This window comes from Channa argus, chromosome 20 (genome assembly GCF_033026475.1).
Source record: "Channa argus isolate prfri chromosome 20, Channa argus male v1.0, whole genome shotgun sequence".
NCBI lineage: Eukaryota > Metazoa > Chordata > Actinopteri > Anabantiformes > Channidae > Channa > Channa argus.
The window spans coordinates 4,231,571-4,255,644 of NC_090216.1; the positions used below are offsets into that span (position 1 = coordinate 4,231,571).

Here is a 24,074-nt window from a genome sequence, read left to right on the forward strand (position 1 = left end):
CCTCCCCTTGTGGCAGCCAGTGCGCGGCTGCGGGACAGCTGTTACTGCCGCAGAGTGGCGTCTGCAGTGAAACCGGAGGAGCGTCTCCAGGTAGGGGACACATCACACACGAGCGGAACCGGTTCCCACACAGCTGGTCGCGACTGTACGCGCTTCCGTCGCCCAGGTTTTACAAAGGAAGGCCAGTGATTCAAAGGAGCCACAGCCCAAAAGGCTCTGCTGCAGCCGCCGTGGACTTTTAAGCACATATTCTACCCCCATGAAAGAACATGAAACATTTGATTTCGAAATACAGATTCCTGATTTTTCTTACTGTGTGTCTCTGTTGTAACAGTTTTAGGAAGCGCACCTTATTGTATAGTTGAATTGTATAGTGTATTTTATATTTTTACATTTATGTGATCTAGATCTTAGGCTCCACTGTTAGAACTACCTGCAAGCACCATGGATCCGAGAGAAATGCAATTTCAGTTCCCTGTATGTATGTACTGTACATGTGGAAGAACTGACAATAAAGCTTTACTTGACTTTTTACCACCTTTCCCACTTGCTCAGTTTGTTTCATTTGCAGAAGCGTAAATCTGTCATAATGCAACATGTATTTCAGTCTTTGAATTGCAGTTCAATTCAAGTGTTTTCCAAAAAGTATATCTGTGCAGCACTAAATAGCCTGGTTGGCCCTTTGAATGTGTAACACACATTTCCACAGAAATTACATACATTAGCGAAGCAGCTTTGTTGATGTTTGTTTGATCCTCCTGTTTTTGGCATTAAAAAAAATAATCAGAAAAAACATAAAGGCACACGGGTTGCAATTGTGGAGAACAATCAGTTCATACATGAAAATTTTTGAAAGGAGTTCCTTGTTTGTTTGGTGATTGTTCTGTCTGTTAGTTTTAATAAACACTTTTTATACCAGTGTAATAGAAGCCCAATGCCAGAAAATGAGAAAAGTTATATCTTGAAGTGACCAGGGACGGCTATAGCTCAGTAGGGACGGCTATAGCTCAGTTGGTAAAGGCAGTTGCTTACGGACCACAGGGTGAGTGGGTCGATCCCCGGCCCTAGCTATATGTCGAAGTGTCCCTGGGCAAGACCCTGAACCCCTAACAGCCCATTCCCCCTCCCCAGCGATGCAGTGCCGGTCCATGCCCGGTAGAAATTGGGGAGGGTTGCGTCAGGAAGGGCATCCGGCGTAAAAACTGTGCCAAATCAACATGCGGACAATGATCCGCTGTGGCGACCCCGAACTCATGGGATAAAGCCGAAAGGAGAGTAGTAGTATATCTTGAAGTGACCGCTTCAAGTCAAAGCTATTGATGCGGCAACCACCAGAGGGCAGCAAGACGACTTTTAGGTTGTTGTAGTCAGGCCTTTTTAATGGAAAGCAAAACTACAAGTCTTTACGGATTTAAACACAAAATCAATATCTCATATGCCAGATTACAAATGAGAGAAACAATATACATGAATGTATCAAACTGTGCCTGTGAGTCACTACGTACATTTTGTATATGCAGTGACTATGCAGTGTACATGTTATAGGACATGGCACACATGGAATGATATTAAATAGCAGAGCAATATGGCCTTTGAAAAGGTTTGAAAGAACATTGTGCCACAGCCTGTTCACACAACTCTGGGTTCTAAGCAAATTACCCGTCGCCAGCAATCTTGTGCAATATTTGCTGGATGTTCAATGCTGCTTTTGATACACAAATCACACGAATTTGTGATGTGATCTAAAGTTTAATATTGCAGTTGTGAAAAATTTGATTCATATTTCGGTTACTGCTGGCTTCGTTGGAATGCATATAACAAACTAGCCTTCTTTTATGAAACAGATTACATCTTACATTTTCAATGGTTAAATATGATAAATTCAATAGAAATTACTTCCATCCTCTTCAATAATTGCCAACATGATTGTAGGAACTGAAATGTAACATTCAGTAACATCAAGATACTAGTCCATCTACAACCTAAAGACAAAACATTAGGCCTCTTTGTCTCTTTAAGAGCTGTTACAAAGTTTCAGGAACTTTAACCTTGTACAAAATAACAACACCAAGTCAAGTAGAGATTTTGTATTTATTTATTTCAATTTCGTTTTCTCCTTAATTTATTTTTGACTCTTAAATCATTACGTAGTACTATTTTTGATATTTACCGTTAGTTAATACAGCTTTTAATACCTGCATATACATATATGCTATAGTAATATAGTGTGCAACTATTTTTGCTACTGTGACACTTCAGCAACCCTACCTGCTGGTAATAAAGTTCAGATTACTGAATTTCTTTTACTAATATTGTTATTAGTAGGAGTACTAGTGGTGGTGGTGGAAGGGGTATTTGTTTTGTTGTTGCGATGGCGGTATCTACTGTAGTAGGAACCAATTTTGAAAATTTGAGGGGAGGAGTAATACGATGACACCGTTACTATGGAGACAGAACCGCTACATCCGGACGACCTGTAGAAACACTTTGTTTAGAGAAAGTTCTTACGCTGCTCTTTTCCTGTTCATTTGGTAAAAGTGATTTTACACATTTAGTCAACGATAGAAAGAACGTTACAGTAACAATAACAAGTGTTATTAATATTTCTAGTAATGTTCTTTCCGAACGAGGCGGGGTTTTTGCACCGGAGGAGCCGGCGTAACGTTAGCCTCAAACAGCCAACGTTCATTTTGTCAATAATATGTTTCCACTCTGCGATGGTAACGTAACCTGTGTTTATGTGCTTCCTGCAGAACGAGACATGGACTCTGAGTATTTAAAAAGACATCTCGGCAAATGTTTGGCAGACGGACTCTCTGAGGTGGCCGAGCAGCGCCCCGAAAACCCCATCCTCTACCTGGCCCACTGGCTGTACAAATACAATGCAAACGTTGAATACGAGGCCGAGGTAAAGCCGCTGTTTGTCCGCAGGGGGGAGCATTACGCAACAGGCCGCGTCCCCTTAAAGCCCATCAATAGCACGTCTGTGTTGTTGTTGGACTTCTGCTCACTAAATCAATCAGTAATCTACAGTACTCACATGACAGAGAATTAATTGGCAACAGTCGTGATGATTGATTAAAATTTCAAGTCACGTTTTTGGCAAAAAAAAAAGAAGAAGAAAAAAAAAGCCCAAATTCTCTGGCGACACCTTCTAAAATCTAGCTAAATACTGTGATCTATTTTTTGGTCAGAAAATACATTCATATGTTAACTGTGGCTTTGGGGAACATTTTTTTGCAGTTTCTGGCATTTATTTACTATATTCTACTAAATATTAGTAAAACTACTTCAGTTTCAGAATTAGGACAATACCTCTATGTTATAGCATATACTATACAAATATTTCATAGTATTGTTATTTACTACTAAGAATAATTCCATATCTGTTGTGACACCACCTTTTTTTTCTAGAAAAGGGCTAAGTTGGCAGTCCTGGAGCAGGAGCAGGCAAAAGCTAGAGAAGAGGCTGTGCACCAGGAGAGGCTGAGGGAAGAGGAGCAAAAGCTCAGCGAGGCCTTGAAAGGGTCTAAAAAAGTATGTTCAGAAAATCTGCACACAAAAAAATAAATGTAACTAAGCCTCTAGTTACCTTTGTTTTTCTAAAACCTGCTTCGAAACCCAGTTTCTTTTTTTATGTACTCGAGGGACTGATGCCACTTGTTTTCATTTGTAGTATGAATCTGTGTTAAGTCATTGTTACGATTGTTACAATTAGCCTGTAGATACTGATGATCCCCTATTTCAAGGAAAGTTAAGTCTAGGAAAGGCCAAGAGCAACAGATGGAGAGAAAGGAGAGGCAAGCTCAGAAAATTATAACTCTTACAGGTGCAAACTGCATGCTTTTATTACAGTTTTTACACAAACTTTGACATTTTAAGCACATTTAAGCAAAGAGCATACCCACTCCAACACATCAACAGCTCTCTGAGAAGCAGCCTACAGCATCTAATGCGCCTCCATCAGCCACAACAGGAGCTGCTGAGGACAATCGACCTGTGACAGAAGAGAAACCAAAGACCTCTGATTCTGAAATACAGCAGGACACAGATGAACGCGTAACTGAAGCTGACACTGAACCAGAGGTGACAAAAGTAGATCTCAAATGGGTGTGCTTCTGGTGGTGGTGCTGTGCTGATCATTTAAAGTTTCCACTTCAAAATCTTTGGTTTCAATTCAAGAATTTTGCGTGGTTCATTTTGGTGGTGGTTTATTCAGATACATCCTGATTTGCTTCTAATGATGTGCAAATGACTTGACTTGAAATATTTAAGGAGGCAGTGTGTCTGCCAGGTGGTTACAGATAATGTGACCAGTCCAGAGTCTCCTCAGAGAAAATCTGGGGAGGAGTTCAAAGAGGAGTCTACAGAAATGCCTCTTGAAAAAACTGAAGGGGGGCTGATGAGTGATCAAACAGAGAAAACAGTTGTGGAGCCAAGTGCCACTGTTGTAGAAGAGAAGACTGAGGATGAGGCACGCACCAACCAAGCAGTGGAAAAAGAAGTTGACCAAAATGAGGATAAGGTGACAATTTTTGTGCCCCCAAAAATTCAAATCTATTTAAACTCGACAACTATCTAATTAAATGCTATGTGAAAGCACACGCAGTCATGTTTAACCCGGTGAGAGCGGATGCATTCTGTGTGCTTGTGTCTCACTGTGACGCAAAAATGGTTTAGATACATCATTCTGTCACAACTGCATTGTAGGTGATTGATCGAGCAGACATTACTGAACCGGAAAGGATTGAAACAGACTCGACACTTGACATAAGCCAAGACACTGATGATTCAAAAGCAGATAAACCTGAGGAGCCACGCGACACGCAAAGCCCTGTTTCCCTTGACCCACAAGAAAAGGTGATCCTGCTCTAATACACCTTATGTGCTGTTCATTTTGTTATGAACCCAGCATGAGGGCGCAGGTTGCATTGTATTCATATTAAGGATGCAATATGTGCAGGATAAAGAAAAGACTGATTAAAAAAGCTTGAGTTGAAGACAGGTTAACAGGACCCTAACCCTAATGAGAGACAAGAGACAGAAGGAGCAATGGCTCAGGTGTCCTGGTGAAGAGAATACTAAGAGAGTTGATACTGAGCAAAGGCAGAATCATTGAATAATCTCTAGTGAGGTTTTTTCCAGTCTAATCTATATTATTTTTCACAATCATACCATTTTTTTCCAGGTTGATGAAGATGAAACCAGTAAATCTGCAGATTTCCTTCCAAAGGAGCCAGACTCAGCCTCACAGAGTGATATTCTCCAACCAGAGGAGACAGTTTCTACTGGAGAAGATATGACACGTTCTTCTCTTCGGGACCACGAGAAGGTAGCCAACAGTATATTGCTGTCAATCTTTGCTCATTTTTGACAAAGACAAAAAGGTCCACAGGAGGGAGAAGTGATGTGGTCAAAATGAAAAATGTCCTGTCTCGTAGCAGGAGACAGTCAGTCAGGCACAGACACTGATGAGAATCTAGATATTTACAAAAAAAAAAGAAAAACAGACATTTGCTTAACCAGCACTGTTCCGTCCCCCTAATATCAGCAAGTAGACGGGCAACACTCCAGAGAGATCACTGATGAAAGCCCAGCTCCAGCTGAGAGTGATGCAACAGCAGACGGGACAGCGTCGAGTGACAGACCAGCGACTTCACAAGGGGAACAAGAAAAGCCTCTTTCTGACCAGGAAGACTTGGGCAAGATGGTAGACCAACAAATAAAAACAATTTTTAATCTTTTTCCCAAATATTCCCAGTACAAAAAGGCCTGAACTAATGTCTCTGCTACTTATGAGTGAGTAATCTATTGTTTGTTCTCAGGAAGAAGAAGCAGATCATACATGATCAAGTCAGCGTTGTTCGATGGCCTGTCACTGAACCGTCATTCCTTTTTTCATACCTTTTAAATAATGTTGTAGCTCAGCGCACACACAGACATACAAATATTTCAGCAAGTGTTAAAAATAAACATTCCTTGCCTATCATTTCTGCTTCGTTCAGTTTATTTCAGTATCTCTGAGCCTAAATTCTTAAAATCCCCTAGGACTTATAACATACTGTCCTCTGAATTTCCAAAACAAAAAAATCTCCATTGCATAAATATTACATCATCCCCTTATTCCTCACACACAAACATGTAAAATGGTTTTCTGTAAAAGATTATTCACTAATGTGTCCACACATCACACTTTGTCTTACATTTCATGATTTAGGGTGAGGACAGACAAACGTCCACCCTTTCTGCAGGTGAATGTGAAAACATCTTTCCAGTGTCAAATTAAATACATCTCAAGCAACAGTGTACTAGGCTTTTTGTGTTTTATTGTGTAAGTTTGACACTGTTGCTGCCGTGTCTGATACTTTGGCCGAATGACGGTGCAGATTTCGTTGTCCCCAGTGACCTTTGAACTGGAGGAGGAGAACCAACGGTGGTGCATAATAATGATTGATTTGCAATTTTCCTTCTCGAAATGACGGCGTCACTAATCAAAAGCAGCTGCATTTAATCACGTTGTCTGATCAGTATCTTGGCCGGTCACACGCACACACACACACACACACACATTTAAAAAAAAACAAAAAAAAAAACAGGCTGGCTTTGAGAAACCCCGGGGAGGGGGTCCAGAGTGGCTGGACTTTAAAAGAGCCGCAGCCCCAGAACTGATGTTTTTCCTGGCGCGATGCAGTAAAGGAAACCGTGACATAGGAGAGACGTTGCGATGGGACTGGTAACCAGCGCCGTGGCCGGTGTCGTCGGCATCGTTACTGGCTTTATGAACTTTTTCACCAATATCTTCCTGACGCCACCGCTGAAGGCAACTCTCACACATTTGGAGGAGACCGAGCTCAAAACTTTGTCTGGAAGTAAGTGTGAGCTTCGCCTTTTTCCACGCACGTTATCCACCAAATATCCGCATCACAAGTGTATTGTGTAGAGCTGTTTTCAGGTAAGTTCTGTCACAGTTGCTTAACGGTTTCACTATTTAACACACTTCCTTTTTTTTTTTTTTTTTTTTTTTTTTTTTTTTTTTTTTTGGTCTTGTTCACCCAGAAATTAGGACACTGAAAGCCAAGTCTCTGTGGGAGAAGTCTGGAGCTGTCGTCATGGCAGTTCGGCGGCCTGGATGATTTCTGTGCAGAGAGGTAATGTCAGCACAGCATGAGATGCACGTCATAGTTCTTAGGACTTTTAGTTTTTTCATTTATTAATAAAACGTCTTATTATAACCCTATCCCTTAAGCAGTGAGTTATATTGAGTGGAATATTACACTCCTACAGTTTTCAGGGCTGTGCCATTCTAAAGGATTTCTTCTTCATGTCTTGTCTGTAATTTTATAAACCTTAGGGATAATTAATTTAGACATTAGGCATGAGAAGTCTTTGGGTTTACTCTTTGCTGCATGCATGACTTACCGGTGACCACTGGTTGTGTTCAAAAAGAATTAAATGTGGCCTTCCATTGTTGAGGGGGGTCAAAACATGAAATGTTTAAATCGCAAGACACATACACAATAGATATAAGACAAATAGATCATGGCAGACAACACACAAAGAAATTAAAACCAATGAAGCAACACCTTAACGGATTTTGATTTGACTCCTACGTTGGCTGCAGGAGGCTGCAGAGCTGTCCTCTCTGAAACCCCTGCTGGATGAGCTCAGGGTCCCTCTATATGCTGTGGTAAAGGAGGACATTGGCACTGAGGTCCAGAACTTCAAACCATACTTCAAGGGGGAGGTGTTTTTGGATGAAAAGGTGAACCATTTTCCTCTGGTAGAGTTTTTGTTTTGATGAAAGTGACCACTTTTTCAGCACCTTCTATTTGCACTGAAGTCATTTAGCATCTGTAGAAATTCAGTTTGGGTCTGCCTACATTGTTCGGTCTTGCCTTGCAGAGACGCTTTTATGGGCCCCGAGAGCGGAAGATGGGACTCCTGGCATTCCTTCGCCTTGGGGTTTGGATGAATGGCCTGAGGGCCTTTAGGAATGGCTTCTTGGGAAACGTTTTGGGAGAGGGCTTTGTTCTTGGTGGGGTCTTTGTCATTGGACGAGGAGAGCAGGTAGAGTCAAGTTGGCAAGCTTTACAGCAGTGATTAGTAAAATGCACATCTACATTAAAAATTGTGTTAAAGAAGAATAACACCTGTACACTGGACTTTTTTTTTTTTTTTTTTTTTTTTTTTTTTTGTTAGAGGAACCCCTGTTAATGTTTTTTGTCTCCTACAGGGGATACTTCTGGAGCACAGAGAGGTTGAATTTGGAGATAAAGTCAACATTCAGGATGTCATCTATGCTGTCAGAAGAATATCACGGGAACCTCTGTCTTTGAAAAACTAATGCGTCATATTTCCAGGTGGATTAAAAATCTCATGGGGGTGCAATCATGTTTTTGAGCAGTAACACCAAGACCTTTCAGCACACACAAAGATTTGAACCATTTTGTCCTATAACACAAATGCTTAAATGTTTGAATTGCAGCATAGTGATAAAGTGTGTGAGATGAGGATATTTGAAAATGGCATGTTGGACTTGTGGTTTTAGTGCCTTAGTCTCTGGGGAAACCCGGGTGAATTTGTTTGGGGATATGACTGTGTACTAAAGGGCTCAGAGTGTGTTAATGACAGTCTGACTTTAAACTCTACAGAGGAAGCAGACTTGATACTTAACACTCAGTTCCTTTTATTACTCTTTGATACTGCTGTGTTATCCTGGAATCCAAGACACTGTGGCCTAATAAAACATTCCTTTGTGCTGTACAGGTTTCATTACTATTCAATGCTTGAAGGGGAAAAGTTGTTCAGATGTTAAATGTTTCAGAGGAAAGTCTTCCGGATTCCATTGGGTGGAAGGAGGGGGCTATTTTCTGTGCCAACATCAACACTTATGGTCAATCTGGATTCCTGCAGGGGGTTCTCTCACGTTAGAGTGCGGGCACACCCAACCTGTTTGTGCTTCTAGAATAATGTAGGTGGGACAGAAGTACAGTTTTTCCACAATATGGAGTTTAGTATGTATGAACTACAGCTCATAGTGGATTCTTATTAAGGTATTTAAAATGGGTTTGTACCTTTTTGAAAATGTGTAATGTAGGATCTGGTATTGGGTGACACTACATAATTTTGAAAGAGGATGGATTAGAGGGGGGAAGGAGGGGGGGGGGGGGTAGTCCTGGTCACAGGTCAAGTGCCCAAAGATGTCAGTGGACCATGGGCCAGATCCTCTGAGTTTGCTCAGGATGATAATTAGCAATAGGGTTAACCCAGGGGTGTTAATGTGCACTGTTCCTTATAAAATCTTCCTGTTTTTTAAAAGGGCTCAGGCAAAGGACACAGAGCCCAAAGTATGCAAAAAAAAAAAAACACCTAAAAACTATCAGAAAAGACACTACATGGCAAAGTGGACACCAAATGAATTAAACACATTTTTTCTAAAAGGATTTGAACTCTGGAGGTAAGTTATGAGACTGGTGCAGGATGTAGAGCCGTCGTCCACCAATCTCATGGTCCAGTCACATGTCAAAGTGTCCTTGATCAAAACGCTGAACACCAACTTAATGAGTGTAGGCCAGCTGCATAGCAGCTCCCCTATCAGTGTGTGTGTGAATGAGAAGCAGTATAAAGCGCTTTGGGTACCAATAGGTAGAAAAGCACTATAAGTGCAGACCATTTACCATTTAAAACACTTGCTCACACGCTGTAGGGGCTTCACTATAACCCTAGCTGCTGTGATATGTCCAAACTCTTTACCATTTACCTTTGTCTCATATCACAGTGGGCACTGATGTTGCTGTTAATCAAAAGTCTAATGTCAGGTGACTGCAATATTCTTATCATAAATACCAGACAAGGCCCCAACAACAGCTGAAGGAAACATATTTCCTGTCGCTCTCTTTCTTTGCAACCAAGATTCATATTTACTTCTCCTAAAGGAGGAGCTGTTGCATTCCTCTCCTCCACTGACCAATCCCTAATAAAGTCACCCCTGGCTTCTTCTCAAGAACTGGGCACAACTGATCTTCAGACAGCAACTGGGGGTGAACACATTAGACATTTAAGAAATTTACCCTAGTTCAATTTCACTTTTGACTTTGCAAATATGGACTAATTAGTCCACATTGAAGCTGTTCTGATTTTTATCAGCAGATGAAGTCAATGCATTTTTAAAATATTAATACTTTAAAGGACTTTAAAAAGGCAAAAAAAAAAACTCAAAAAGCTCTAATTGATTAGACATTTTGACCTATAGGGCCCCGGAAAAAGGCAAAGAGCCCTTGCTGATGAAGATTGTGTGCTATATCACATGCTCCAGAGCGGCTATTGAGTGGATTGTAACTGATAGTTAATAATTAATTGGGGCACAATTGCTTTATCAGTTTATGTTTGTTTTTTAACTTAATAGGTTGAGAATCACTTGAGTTTTTTGTCTCTATATATTTTACTAATGGCCTGCGTTTTAAACCACTGATCTGATGCGTAAAATCGACTGAAAGAACAATGTTATAACTAAAAATGTACACGTTTGCTACAGTAAATCTCAATAAAGTGCATTTATTGCCTCGTTCTTGAATTCATAGTGCACTTTCTTTCTTGATTTCATTTTGTTTTTAAATTAGGAGCCTGTATTAGGAGACTATACAGACACCGCTAGGTTCAGGATTTTGTCTTCATATCATGTGACAGGCGCAATATTTGTCCAATCAATGCTCTCCGTTAACTTATTCGAGCCAATCGGAGTGACGCGAGGGCGGGCCTTTGTAATCAGGAGAACAGCGCGAGTCAGGTGCGTTGAGTCATTTTGCCCAACATGGACTCAGGTAGGAACACTAAATACAAAGGATACAAAACAAAACAAAAAACAACAAAACCCTGTAAATGTCATGTGGTTATTTGTGCTTTCTTGTGAATTAAACGTGTTGTTTGGTGTTAACTTTCAGGCCTGTTCTCGGTTTGACGCGTAAAATGCGTGGTGAGTATTACGTTTGTTCCGTGCTCGTTATTGTTGGAAAGGCGCTGCAAAATAAGCCCAGTTAAAAGTTTTGCCTTAGACAAAATTGTGGCTCGCAGTGAATATCGGCCTCCTGGCGCTTTTTTAGCACCGTTGTCCAAGGTGCTGATGCGCCCTGACAATGTTGGGGAAACCCCCGAGATGACGGCATGAGGACGCTGGTATCACGGGTTAAGTTTAGTGACCTGTCACCATGGCGTCTGCACCATGTGACATCCTGATCCTAAACGTGGCACGTCTGAGCTAAATAAACCTGTTAAATCCTGTGCGTAACCTCACATGTTCAAATGGCGTTTGTAATGTGCGCGCACACATTTAAGATGCAGAATGCTCTCAAGAGAAAAGTGCTTGGCTTTAGTTGAGTGTTTGCTGTGTTCATTTATGCCCAAGCTGTTGCTTGAGACTCAGGCCGCTGAGAGCGATGCAACATGGGCAGGAATGGACCAGGGTGTGACTCCAGGAGGCCAAACCGTCGGCCATCATGCCACGAAGCAACCTGCATCCGTGAGTTGGATTACAGGGTCTTACAGAATGCACCAGATTGTGCAATACATGTCTCTAAAATAATTTCAACAAAAACTGTTAGGAGAGGATTGTTCTATTAAACTGTATTAGGTTTAGCTAATAAAATGCAAATTAAGTGAGGTTTCAATAGTAGTAAGTTCTCTGCGGCTGTGTTTCCTCCTGTTGCTTGCTACTATAGACTCCTCCACCTGGAGCTGAGCCCCTGGTGGAGCGTGTGTGAAAGGGGACCCCTGCAGCCTCCATGGCTCAGTCATCAGACCCGTCCCGCAGGGAAAAGGCCCACGGGACCCAAGGGTCACACGCGGCTACGCGCAACCTCTTACGGAAGAAGGAGCAACGGCGGCGTGGAATCCGATCCTCTTCGCCCATGGGCCGGGTCATCCTCATCAGCTCTCCTGTGGATGGTAAGGAGGAGCTGTTTTGGCTGCTATCGAAAGCACGCTGGCTTAGTCTGCTTTAAAGACAAATTTTGTTTCCTTAAAAAATTTGAGCCTGGATTACATTAGCTAAATAGAAAATCAGTCATGAGCAATTTTCAAACTTTGCATCTCAGAAGAAGATGTAATAAAATGCAGGGAAGTCCTGCAGATAGTAAGCAGCAGGCATTAGTCTGACGATGACTGAAGAATGCAACAACTAACAAACCTGTGACAAAAACGCCACCGATAATGATGTAATACTGACACAAACGTAGATAAGTTGAAAAACAGTATACACTTACCCCTCACAAGGCTGAACATTTTAAAAAAGGATTTCCTACCATAGATGGGTGGGGGCAAAAGGGAACCTCCAATGAGCCTTGATCCATTTACTGTGTGTATCAATCCCACAGACTCATAGCTTCCTGAAGTTTTATAAAATCCTAACAGATGGATTAGTTTGTCTTCCCCTCTGATTCTACAGCAGATACAATCATGTTTAAGCTCAGTTTTGAATCCAATACACTATTTATAGTTTTAAAGATGAGCAAACTTAAAAAAATTACTTTGCTCTGATTGTTGAGCTGCTGTACATTAAGATGGAGGGTTCAGCTACAAGCTTCACTGAATGTAAAGGACTGTTTTAACAACATTAGTGACCACTGATGGATGTTTGCCATTAACTAACTAGGTGGAGATGACAGTGAGGACCTCCACACCATCACAGTGGATAAGAGTGTGGACGGAAAGCTCGGCTTCAGCGTGCGCGGAGGCTCAGAACATGGCCTCGGTATTTTTGTTAGCAAGGTGGAGGACAACAGTACGGCAGGTAGGATGAGTCTTTATTCCATGTGCAATAAGGAGAAACCTCCAAAAGTGTTGGAGCAGTGAGGCCAATTCCTTTATTTTTGCTGTAGACTGACAACATTTGGGTTTGACAGCAAAAGATGACTATGAGACAAGAGATCAACATTTCAGCTTTTATTTCCAGGTCTAAAACCTTCCACTTCTTACCCCTGATCAGCTTCTTTGTGTGTTTTGAGTCATTGTCTTGCTGCATGATGAGGGATCAGTTTGGATGCATCTTTCTTTAAATTGGCAGACAAAATGTTTCTGTAGATTTCTAACTTCATGTTGCTGCTGCCATCACGTGTTACATCATCGATGAAGATTAATGGGAACGTCCCAGAGGAGGCCATGCAGCCCGAGGCATGACATTACCTCCACTGTGTTTCACAGATGAGCTTGGATTTTTGGGATCATGAGCAGATCCTTTCTTTCCGTCCCTTTAGTAAAAGTTCATCTTTGTCTCATCAGTCCATAAAACTTTGTCCCAGAATTTATGAGATTCATCTCTGTATGTTTGTGGTAAATTCCAGCCTGGCCTCCCTATTCTTCTTGCTAATGAGTGGTTTGCATCTTCTGGTGTAGCCTCTGTACTTTTGTTCATGAAGTCTTCTGCGAACACTAGATTGTGATACCTTCAGTCCTGCCTTCTGAAGGTTGTTGCCGATGTCACAGACAGTTGTTTTAGGGTCTTTATTCACAGCTCTCTCAATTTTTCTGTCGTCAACGGTTGTTGTTTTCCTTGGTTTACCCATTTGGCGTCTGTTACTTAGTACACAGTGGTTTGTTTCTTCTTCAGGAGATTCCAAATGGTGGCACTGGCTATGGCCAATGGTTGTGCAATGGCTCTGATTATTGTCCTTCTTCTCTCAGCTTCACAATTGCTTGTTTTTTCACCCATAGACAGCTCTCTGGTTTTCATGTTGGTTACACCTCTTTACTATAAAGACCATCTGAACAGGCAAAACCCAAATCTGTAACTGAGCAGAGACATTCAGTGCTATTTGTTTGAATAACCGGTGTCATTGGACACAGTTGGGCAACTAAACACACTTGCCAGTCACTGTTTCAATACTTTTGCTCACACAAAAAATTGTTGGGTTCAAACAAAAGGTGCTATTAAAGTTGTGTATCAGGTCCAGATGTAAATACCTGGAAACAAACCTGAAAAGTTGTTCTCTCGTCTCAAAGTCATCTTCTGAAACCCAAATGTTTTCGGCCTACAGCAAAAGGAAAGGAAAGGCCTCACTGTTCCAATACTTTTGGAGGGGAGTGTATATAATCAGTGTTTATATTTTCCTGTGTGTTTGTTCAGAGGAGGCAGGTCTTCTTGTAGGGGACAAACTAGTCGAGGTGAATGGCATCAGCCTGGAGAGCATCACCATGAGCAGCACTGTGAAGGTCCTGACAGGAAACAACAGGCTGAGGATGGTGGTGAGGCGCGTCGGCAAGGTTCCTGGCATCCGTTACTCTAAGGAGAAGACAACCTGGTGATTTAAAAACTATTACATTTGATAATTGCACAGTGTATCTCAAAAGCAGTAGATGCTGAATGGCATGTGGCTCTGGCTGAGTGGTATTCAGCGTTTTGTCCTGGTTCATTTTCAGGGTGGACTTGATACACAGGCGTATGGTGGTGGAGGAGAGTGGACGGACCCCTTCCGAGGCCAGCTCAGGCACCGCCCTGCAAAGGATTGTCCACATTTACACCACGTCTGACGACTACTGCCTGGGCTTCAACATCCGTGGGGGAAAGGAGTTTGGTTTGGGCATCTATGTGTCAAAGTAGGTGCCTCTGTCGTGGAAAGTGTGATTGGCAAAGTTCCCGTAAAATGAAAAGAGGGATATTAATACACTTTATGTCACTGTTCATTTAAGCTTTCTTCTTCTTCTTCTTGACATAAAGCTACAATAAGTCAGTCCACTTCACCCAGTCCTCGCTCTCTCGGGTCCTTTACACGTCACTATGAAATGACTCTAAAACCCACCAGTCAAAGACAAATAATGCTTCGTCTGCGTTCATTTGGCAATTCTGTGTTCATACATTTGTGATCTGAACCGAATTGTCGGTTTATTTCAGCTTTCTTTCTTCAGCACACGTGTTTTACAGTTTCTGTTCTTGTTTCGTCAGTTTAAAATCATTAATTCTTATTGTGTTAACAGTGTAGCTGAAGAAACACACTTTTGTTCCCCTGTATACTTGTATGTGTGAAAAATATTCCAGGCAAACTAAATATGTAGAAAACCTGCATGTCAGTCGGGTCTCGTGAAATTTGTGTTGTCTGTTATGTTTTCTAAACAGAGAGGTTTGTGTGTGTGTGGTGTTTTACTTTAATTTGGCATTTTATGTTCACTCTGCAATAGCAACTAGCATTTATTTCACTGTCATATGCTGATATGTAGCAAAAAAAGAACACACATTGTGAAATATGGTCATCTTTATCTATCTGAATTGACATTGATGAATAACAACGAAAAGCAACAAATCCTAATCGATTTAGTTCTGTTTCCCTCGTGTCTCGTTGTCTCAGACTGGATCCTGGTGGTCTGGCTGAGCAGAATGGAATAAAGATGGGGGACCAGATCCTGGCTGCCAACGGAGTGAGCTTTGAAGACATCAGCCACAGCAGTGCTGTGGAGGTGCTAAAGAGCCACACACACATCATGCTGACCATCAAGGTGAGGGTGACGGCTGCTTACAGTGGAGCATGTGATCACAATTGCTCCTTAATGATCTAAATATGAAAAGCGTGAAGAAGTTGTGAAATTGCAACACTACAGTCATGTTTGGTACGTTATTTCATTTATTTAAGCAACACATTTCCGCATCAGGATACATTTAAGGTGTCTAGGGGTTTAAAATTAAGTGGTCAGAAGTCGCCGTAGATATTAAAAAAGCAGAAGTGCTATCGTGTTCCACGGCCCTTTATCACAAAGCGCTGGAAAGCTTTCATTACAGCCTTAATGACTCGTATTAAATTTCATCACTATTTTTATTTTTTATTTTTTCTACCTTTCACCTTTAACCAAAAACGAACGAGTCTCGTCACTACGCTGTGGATATAGCGGCAGCGGTTTGTGTGGCGGGGACGACAGCTGGCGTCCAGTGGTAATATTCCTCCCTCACTTCACCTGTCGGAGGTTGGGTTTCACACAGTGAGAAATAGCCGGGACATTTGCATTATTCACCAAGCAGCCGGGATCAGGTGCTGATCAAAGCATAGAGCCAGTGTTTTATGTTGGGATCCCTCACTTTGCCATAACTAGAGTTAGAAAGCAGCATCCCACCTACTGTAAAGTTAGGAAGGAAAAGGTTTTTTAAAAAAATGGTACATTTTTGGTTCTAGAGTTACTGTTTATCAAATATAGTGATCCCATAAAAGTTTCAAGGTCTCTACTGTATCTCATTTGCATATCTGTGGCCATATCTTCACAGGAAGCAGGACGATACCCTGCTTACAAGGAGATGGTGGCAGAATACAGGTGGCTCAGTAAATGTATGTATCTGGTGTTTTGTTTTGTTTTCCCTTATGCTTCATAAGTGTTAAGTGTGAGGCTGCAATCCTGTGGCCTGTGTTTTTTTGTTAATCAATCTAAAAAGTATACAAAGAATATGTTAGATAAATTAGGTCTTATTTTCTTGTTCAGTGGCCAATGGCGCTCAGTCCTCCTCCCAGGGCTCAGACTCCAACTCCTCAGCTTCCTCTCTGTCATCTGGGACTCCAGTCAGCTCTCTGAGCGGCCTGTCTCAGGTCATGTTCCCCCCCAGCCTGCCGTTTGGCTCGGACATGGTGGATGTTTGCATCTCCACTGAGGACCAGAGGTCAGAGTCGTTTAGTTTCCTTTTTGTTTTGCTATACGTGGGATTTAATGCATCACAATAATACTTAATCACGCTAGTTTTTATGCCCAGGTCTGAGTACGAGCGAACAGAGACGGCCATCCAGACAGACGTTCCTTCTCAGAAGATGGGTGCAGACACGACTCGCAGTCTGGGGCCCACCACGCTTCTCAAAGACACAGCGATTCGTGACGAGGAGGGCGGGGGGAGGAAAGAGTCGCCCAAGACGGCCGTGCTGCTGGCTCTCAGCAGACCGAGCCGACCGATCAGCAGGTCGCAGAGCCAGGTCACCGTGGCAGGTAAGGCAGGGTGAAGGTGCACAAACTAACCATGAGAAGGTGGAATAGCTAGCCCACTTTCTGTTGCTATCCTTTCAGAAATCAAGCAGAAGAAGCATAAAGTGAAGGGCCCAGAGGAGAAAAACGCCCTGCAGCGGTCGAAGACATTCGTCAACTTGCTGTTCAAGGGTGGACGCAAGAGAGACGCTTCCAAGGGGCACTCCAGGTCCCCGGGCTCCGACGGGTCCGGCAAAGGTAGCTCTGTTTTTAAAATTCCTCTGATAAGGACAAAAAAAGATCAGATTTTTCAGTGGTCAGGGTTTGCTGCTAAAACCTACACGTGCTGTAAAGAAAGTCACACAACAATCAACATATCACAACTCCCCTAAAGGACACGGGTCAATAAGAAAAGATCCAAAAGTTTCTCATAAAAGGGACGAAATAATCGGAAGTTGAGGAGGCACAAGATGTTATGATGCAAGATTTTGCACATTACTAGGACGGCACATTGCCCCTTAGGCCTTATCTCAGAGGACAAGTAACCATCTCTAAATCATTTCTCAGAAAGGGAAATGAGGCCAGACACTTGAGGTGGGCTTTTGGAGATGGACACTAATTCCTGAGACCGCTGCTACACTAGACAGTAGTCGTGTTATTGAAGTCTTGTGTAGTTTTTTTTTTTTTTTTTTCTTATAGCCAATTCTGAGTCTAGTGAAGTTATTTATTTTTCTCAGTTTAAAAAAAAAAAAAGCTTGATGAGCATTACACTTCCCCTTTTGAAACCATCAGTCTGGCCATGATTTGATGCTTAAAAAGCCTTTTTGCTCAGGATGACAATCTAACCTCACTTAGTTCTGATTTCATGTTCCACACTGTCACACAACTCATAACTTCATGTGTTCTCATAATTCTCAAATCTTCCTCAGGCCTTTAATTTATTACCTGTTTTACGGGAAAATATCACAGATTTTGAATGTGGTCTCTTTCACTGTGGGTCTTTCGGACCCCGCTTTACATCAAATTCACCCACATTAATAATATGCTAAACAAACAAACAGAGTTTCTCCCCTGAAATGTTTCCAGAGGGACGACAGCACAACGAGATGCCAAATGCAGAGATGCTTGGAGTGGTGGAGGACATGGCCCGCAGACTGTTGACTGAGGAGGAGGTGGTTGCTGCGATGAAGATATGCAGACAGGTAAGGAGCATCACTGATGCATTAATCTGTACGTTATTTCAGTGTAGAAGCTGATAAAGCTACAATGTGCAGCTTAGGCTAATGCTTAACTCAAAATCAAGTCCTCAGTTGTTCCTCTCCTGAATTGTGACTTTCCTACTGTCTGAACACTCCTTCACGCCCTGCACAGCCTGTCAGCAACAACTTTTTGTTTTTATTTACCAGCATGCTTCATGTAATCAGTTTCAGAATATGTGATTACATTTGAGGAAAAAACCTTTATAGTAAATGGCACATTTATTTATTTATCTATCTATCTCTCACTTGCAGTACACGGCAGAGAGGTCAGTGGAGAACTTGATACGCCACCTGCTGACTGTGCTGGACCGGCCTGAAAAGCTGCTACTGCTAAGAGAAGTCCGGTAAGAGTAATGATGGAATTTACTGTTATGCATGCATATGAGTTACCGTGACGATAAATATGGATGCAGTAACAACAAAAACAAAAAACGTTACCGCCATCAGCCTGTGTGTAAATGAAGCCAGAAAAACTTAGTGTTTGTCTTCTTGCAAACACTGCTAGAAGCAGATTAAAGGTTTTTGAAGATTATCATCACAAATCCAAATATTTCCCAATCTAGACTCTGAAGACTAATTAAAAATGCTTTGTACAGTAATCTAATTCGGTGACGACAGTGACTCAGCATTTTCTTTCGATGTGTTTTCCCAGAATGCTGCTTCCTCCTTCCGACCTCACTGTATTCAATAACATGGTGACGCCTATTGAGGTTGAGGCCTACGATATCCTCAAGTATCGTTCAAGTGCGTATGATGCCTTCTGAATTTCTACGTCCACCACAACCACGATGCGCGAAAAGCCAGTTTTTGTTGCAGTTGCATAACATTTTTTTTCTCTTAGTTACTTTGGCACAACTGCAAAAGTTTGCACAACGCCAATTATGTCTGTGTGTAATAATAAATATCGAGTTATGTGTTGTATCAGATAAGAAACGTTGTGGTCAAATGGGAGCATAAGTTTGATAATGTTTCAGTTTGTTGTAGAGAGTGTGACTGTGTGTAAGAGTCTTGGAGAGGAATGCAATGTTATCTCAGTGGACTTCTGTATTGCAGTTCGAACGCCTCCTCTTCGCTCTCCCACATCTGGTCGAGCACCTAAACGTCGCCTCATTACTCCCATTCCAGGTTTGGATCTTTCATTTGCTGCCGTTCGGAAGTTTGGGATTTTCCAGTGTGTGCGCTTTGCGCCTGAAAGAAACATACAGGATGAATTCTGTAACATTTTACTTTGACCCACAGTTCAAAGTGCACAGAATGAGACAAAGTGTATTTATTTTTTATTTTTTCCTTCCAAGATTACAGGGGAGGCTTTGAGCTCCACAGTGCTGAGGAGGTGGAGAAGGAGAGCCACCTGCTGGAAGAGTTGGAGAAGCTCAGCCTGTCTGGGCCCCAGGGGTCCAGGGAAAGGCCCCACACCTCCAGGTCCTTTACCCCACTGCTGGACATACCCGTGGACAAATATGACACCGAATCCAGAGACCTCAGACCCCCCTCTGCTGCCCCCGTACTCCCCAACTGGCTGCTTGCCCACAGCGACCCCCATCCTTCCCTTCGTACAGACCTCGGCACGATTCGCTCTGTCCATTTCGATAAGGTTTCACTGCGCTCTACTTCAGACAAGTCAGATACAGTTAGAGGAAGGTCCCCTTTTAGAAAAGACCACTCGAAAGGCAAAAATGGGAAAAGTGGAGAAAGGAGTAAAGAAACTGTGTTCACGCTGCAGAGTGCTGCTCGTAGGAGTCGGCCCCTGTTGTCACAGGTGTTCGATCAACAAGTTGGGAGTCAACAGGTGAATGGCCATCAGGCTTCCTCTGAGAACGGACTCAACGGCTCTGAGCCTGAGCAGGAACATGGGCTCGAAACCGTCAGCATCTCCAAGACCAAACAGTCACTGGGTAAATGTGTTTGATCAGGTCTGATTTGACGTCTGGGCAGTCAGAATAATTTACAAGATGCAGTAAATTTAAAAGGTCAGTTCACCTGAAATCCAGAGAAAAACAATTCTCGTATGCATCCAGGTGTACATGGATATTTAGAGGTATTTATCATGCAGATATATATTTGGTTTCATTTGTCAAGATTTTGAGATCTTTGCCTTTACCCCAAAACAGTCACCTCGTTATGATTTGATTTATGGTATTCACAGGCAGCCCTTGACAGTGGTGTCCCAGAAACGATGCCCTGGTTGTTGAGCACAGTCCTGAGAACGTGCTGAACAGTTATCAAAGGGATTATTTTGTACTAAGGAAACATTCGTCGTATTCTATAAAACACGTCCACGTGTGCTCTGTGGATATATGGGCTATATAATACAATATAATGAAAGAACAGGGTTGTGGAAGACTTAAGTTTCATTTAATATGAAACTTAAACAAATTGAATGGCTTGAGAGGGGAACATTTATTTATTTATTTATTTATTTAAACAGACGTCTAATAATGGATGCATGTAATATATGAACAGTAATTTGTGGTAGGTCTAAACGGTGAGGTTTTTTTTTTTCTCTTTGTGTATCTCTCAAATGCTTATGTCCAGATTTTTATGCATTTACAGTTTACATCCCCTTATTTTGAGATTGCAAACATATAGTAACATTTTACATTTAAAACAAGTGTTTAATCAGAAACCAGACTTCATCAATGGGCATGCAAACATTTACACTTTTGTCATTTTCATTATTCTACTACAACTCGTATGTATTGTTACTCCGGTCAGTTGAGATTTTGCTCATCTTGTTCAGATGAGCAAAATGGTTATGTTAAGTTTAGGGCCAAGTTTGCATCCCTGTACACTAACGGCATTTAAGTGAAAAACCATTATGCTATGAATACTTGTCATTAGTTTGTTTATTTTTTTGGTTTTAACTGTTTCTCTGTACATACTTAAGGCATTTATGGCTGTTTGACAAATCACAAACCTGGTTACTGTTGGAAAAAAAAATGTTGTGACACACTTGATATGGTACAGAGAGAGATGGATGTAGATATGATTTTAATGACTTTGTTTTTTCATAATGCAGGCATTAGTATTTCCGGTGGGATGGAGTCGAAAATTCAGCCGGTAGTGAAGATTGAGAAGATCTTTCCTGGAGGAGCCGCTTCTACCTGTGATGTACTAAAGGTAACATGACTGCTATTGATTAGGGTTTGTGCAGGGTTAACTGTGCACATGCTGACAATTTGATCAATATTATCCAGTTCTCCTGTTAGTGGTTCTACTGTCTTTCCCGATATGACTTTTTTTTATTTTTTTTATTTGCTGCTGTAGCAAATGAAAACTTGAATAGGAAAAAACTGATTGGTGCTGTGACACCTGATAATTGTCACAGTAATTCCACTTTGCAGGCTGCAGATACAGTTTAGATACATTTTATAACAGTTCTGCCATTTGTCATCTAAGAAACTGAATTCAGGGTCTTTAAAGACCTGCAGATGCTCAACGTTTGTGTTGCTCTTATCCCATATTACATATGTCTCTAAGTGAATTAACTGTCCCTCTTGCTTTTTTCCCAGGCTGGATTTGAGTTGGTGTCTGTGGATGGAGTCTCCCTGCAAGGAGTTACACACCAGCATGCTGTTGATATCATCCGGAAGGCCTTCAGCAATAAGGCCAAAGACCCCATGGTGTTTGTGGTCAAACTCCCCAGGGACACTTAGGAGAGACACACTGAGAACTTTGATAAATGCCTTCTGATTAGCAGCCTGTGGGATTCTAAACAGAGACAGGAAAACACAGGCTCTGATGTCGGGTATGTACATATTTAGATTCCAGTTGAACTTAGGATATGTGATGTGGACACTGGTGAGTGGGCGGGGGGGGGAAAGATGGCCTGAGCAAAGCGGTTTCTGGGAATAAACAAATGACTGTAAAATATGTTAAAGGGTTACGATCACAAACACAGAAGCAGCAATATTTCTATTTGATAACTTTACAGGAGACTGTCAAGAACATGAGTACTTTTTATGTCATACTAATTATTACTGTATAAAACTCCCAAAATATACTATCATGGAAGAACACTATTTGTATATGCTTCTTCTTTATAAATGATAAACCAAAAAACTCAGTGCCTTTTTAAAATGTCTGTGGACTGAACATATTGTCCAAAATAGTCTGGTACCATGTAGCTAAGCTGGCTTCAAATTTATATTTGACCTGTTGAGGGCAGTCGTGAGCCATAGTAGCAGCTAATGAGAAACCTTTACCAGGTCCAGTCTGTCATAACATAGTAAACCTGTGATCCAGGTTTCTACTGGAGAGAATAACAAGCCAGATCTGCATCTTATTTAATGCCCTGTGTAAATTCTGGAATTTCACTAAATGTAAAAAAACAAAACAACTTATATTTCTGTAACTCTGAAGACTGGACAATATGACATTGGGGGTCTGTATATTTACAGCCACTGACCTCTTTATTAGGTACCTGTAAAATGTAATGCAGTCTTGCCTTGGATTCTACTTCTACAAGGTAAAAATCTGTTTTTAAGTTACAACTGTCAGGTGATAATTCTCTATTCCCTTCATTCATTTTAAATGGGGTGGCCAAAACATTAGAACCACCTCAATACAATGTGCGCCAGCATAACTTTATAATAAACACATACAATTAGCACCTGACAGTTTCAACGTAAAAACAGAGACCTAGGAGTAGACTTCATCGCAGAGCTGCTGTTGGATTGCACCTCATGAAGTAGCCAAAGTGTTGTGATTATTGAAATGAGAAGACTCACACTGAAAATTACAATTTACATAAGTCACGTGAAAGTTGTTAGATTTGGTCTTGATTTAATTAAAAACATAGGTTTGTTCAAGAAATGTACAGCATGAAAATATACATTTAATGTATTCATACAAATATTGTGGGTTATAAAATTATACTAAGGAACCAAAACAAACGTCCACACAAATAATCATAGACTTTGTATCTACTGTAGGAGCAAAATATAATGTGTGCAACATTGCTTTGGTCTATTCACAGTGGCAATGTTATTTTTGACATGTGCGGTCAGACGAAAACCGTGACTTGTCAGGATTATTTACAGAGTGAATATTCAGTCAGCAGTAACCAGAGCAAGACATTCTTCAAGTGGTTCTGTTCTAGGGAAGTAAATATACATGGAAAAACTTTAAAAGGTTGGTGGAAAAACATTTGTTATGGTCCAAGTAAGTTGACTTTAAACCAAAACTCCTGTCATTCAGTGCAGTATTTCTCTTGGGTTATGTTAGACACACACTTTAATAACATGTCATCCACACACAGCAATCAGCTTTATAGTTCTGAAGTATTTTTTAGTTATCAGATCCAAGAGCCAGTGTAGGTTTGCATTAGTATTAGAGATGCACTTAAAAACTGTAGGGGTGAATGTATCCATTAGGTCAGTGTGGACTGTAAGTCAATGGCTTCAAGTGTACAAACCTGCCCACACCTTTCCTGTTTGTAGTTTTTCCTGACGTAATAGAGTCAGTCCTCAGGAAGCAGAACCCTAATGTTTTAACCCCCAAAGAGCCAAACTAGAATCAAATCTTTAAAACAAGGTAGTTTTGCCATGTTGTGAATCCTGTGAATGTGGAGATCATGAGATTTTTACATAAATGCTTTTGGTATTTAATTTGTTGGATTTGCCACAAACTGACAAAAACTTGAGTTAAAGTTTCCTAATGGGCCTTTTAACTGAAATTTTGATGTCAGTAAAAGCAGTTGTAAGAAAAGAAAACATGTAGTTGGATGCAAAGGTTTAAATTCCCTTACAGTGAAATGCAAACCTAAACTTAGACACAAAGGAGAATACAGGGTAAGTTAATTAAAATTACATCTCCTTGATAAGTGCCTTACAAATTAACTAGTTTCTGATGTAGAACAATTTGTACTGGCTGAAGGTGCATTAAATTGTTACATTT

The 24,074-nt window shown here is 41.3% G+C and overlaps 2 protein-coding genes and 1 pseudogene across 7 annotated transcripts; all 3 read left to right on the forward strand.

Annotated features, from left to right (window-relative positions):
- Position 1: 1 nt before the first annotated feature.
- On the forward strand, positions 2–6,559 carry dydc2 (DPY30 domain containing 2). 3 transcript variants are annotated; one of them, XM_067488575.1, is made up of 9 exons: positions 2–90; positions 2,754–2,908; positions 3,415–3,537; positions 3,925–4,086; positions 4,295–4,525; positions 4,711–4,860; positions 5,189–5,332; positions 5,552–5,710; positions 5,826–6,559. In XM_067488575.1, exons 2-9 carry the CDS (start codon positions 2,762–2,764, stop codon positions 5,847–5,849), a joined length of 1,140 nt encoding a protein of 379 aa, XP_067344676.1. In that variant the 5' UTR covers positions 2–90; positions 2,754–2,761; the 3' UTR covers positions 5,850–6,559. The 3 variants fall into 3 exon arrangements, with proteins under 3 accessions (XP_067344676.1, XP_067344675.1, XP_067344674.1); XM_067488574.1 differs by lacking the exon at positions 2–90 and adding an exon at positions 2,420–2,531; XM_067488573.1 differs by lacking the exon at positions 2–90 and having other exon boundaries at positions 2,538–2,908.
- A 19-nt stretch (positions 6,560–6,578) lies between these two features.
- LOC137105868 (peroxiredoxin-like 2A) lies at positions 6,579–8,763 on the forward strand (annotated as a pseudogene).
- A 2,000-nt stretch (positions 8,764–10,763) lies between these two features.
- On the forward strand, positions 10,764–21,918 carry LOC137105759 (PDZ domain-containing protein 7-like). Of its 4 annotated transcripts, XM_067488327.1 has the most exons (19): positions 10,764–10,820; positions 10,941–10,972; positions 11,402–11,515; positions 11,715–11,940; positions 12,647–12,784; positions 14,117–14,291; positions 14,410–14,586; positions 15,333–15,480; positions 16,238–16,298; positions 16,450–16,624; positions 16,715–16,941; positions 17,020–17,175; positions 18,004–18,119; positions 18,429–18,520; positions 18,829–18,920; positions 19,230–19,301; positions 19,472–20,071; positions 21,196–21,296; positions 21,689–21,918. In XM_067488327.1, exons 4-19 carry the CDS (start codon positions 11,778–11,780, stop codon positions 21,830–21,832), a joined length of 2,637 nt encoding a protein of 878 aa, XP_067344428.1. In that variant the 5' UTR covers positions 10,764–10,820; positions 10,941–10,972; positions 11,402–11,515; positions 11,715–11,777; the 3' UTR covers positions 21,833–21,918. The 4 variants fall into 4 exon arrangements, 3 of the variants coding, with proteins under 3 accessions (XP_067344428.1, XP_067344427.1, XP_067344429.1); XR_010911860.1 differs by lacking the exon at positions 10,764–10,820 and having other exon boundaries at positions 10,828–11,515; positions 19,472–20,146; positions 21,689–21,725; XM_067488326.1 differs by lacking the exon at positions 10,764–10,820 and having other exon boundaries at positions 10,828–11,515.
- Positions 21,919–24,074: the final 2,156 nt, after the last annotated feature.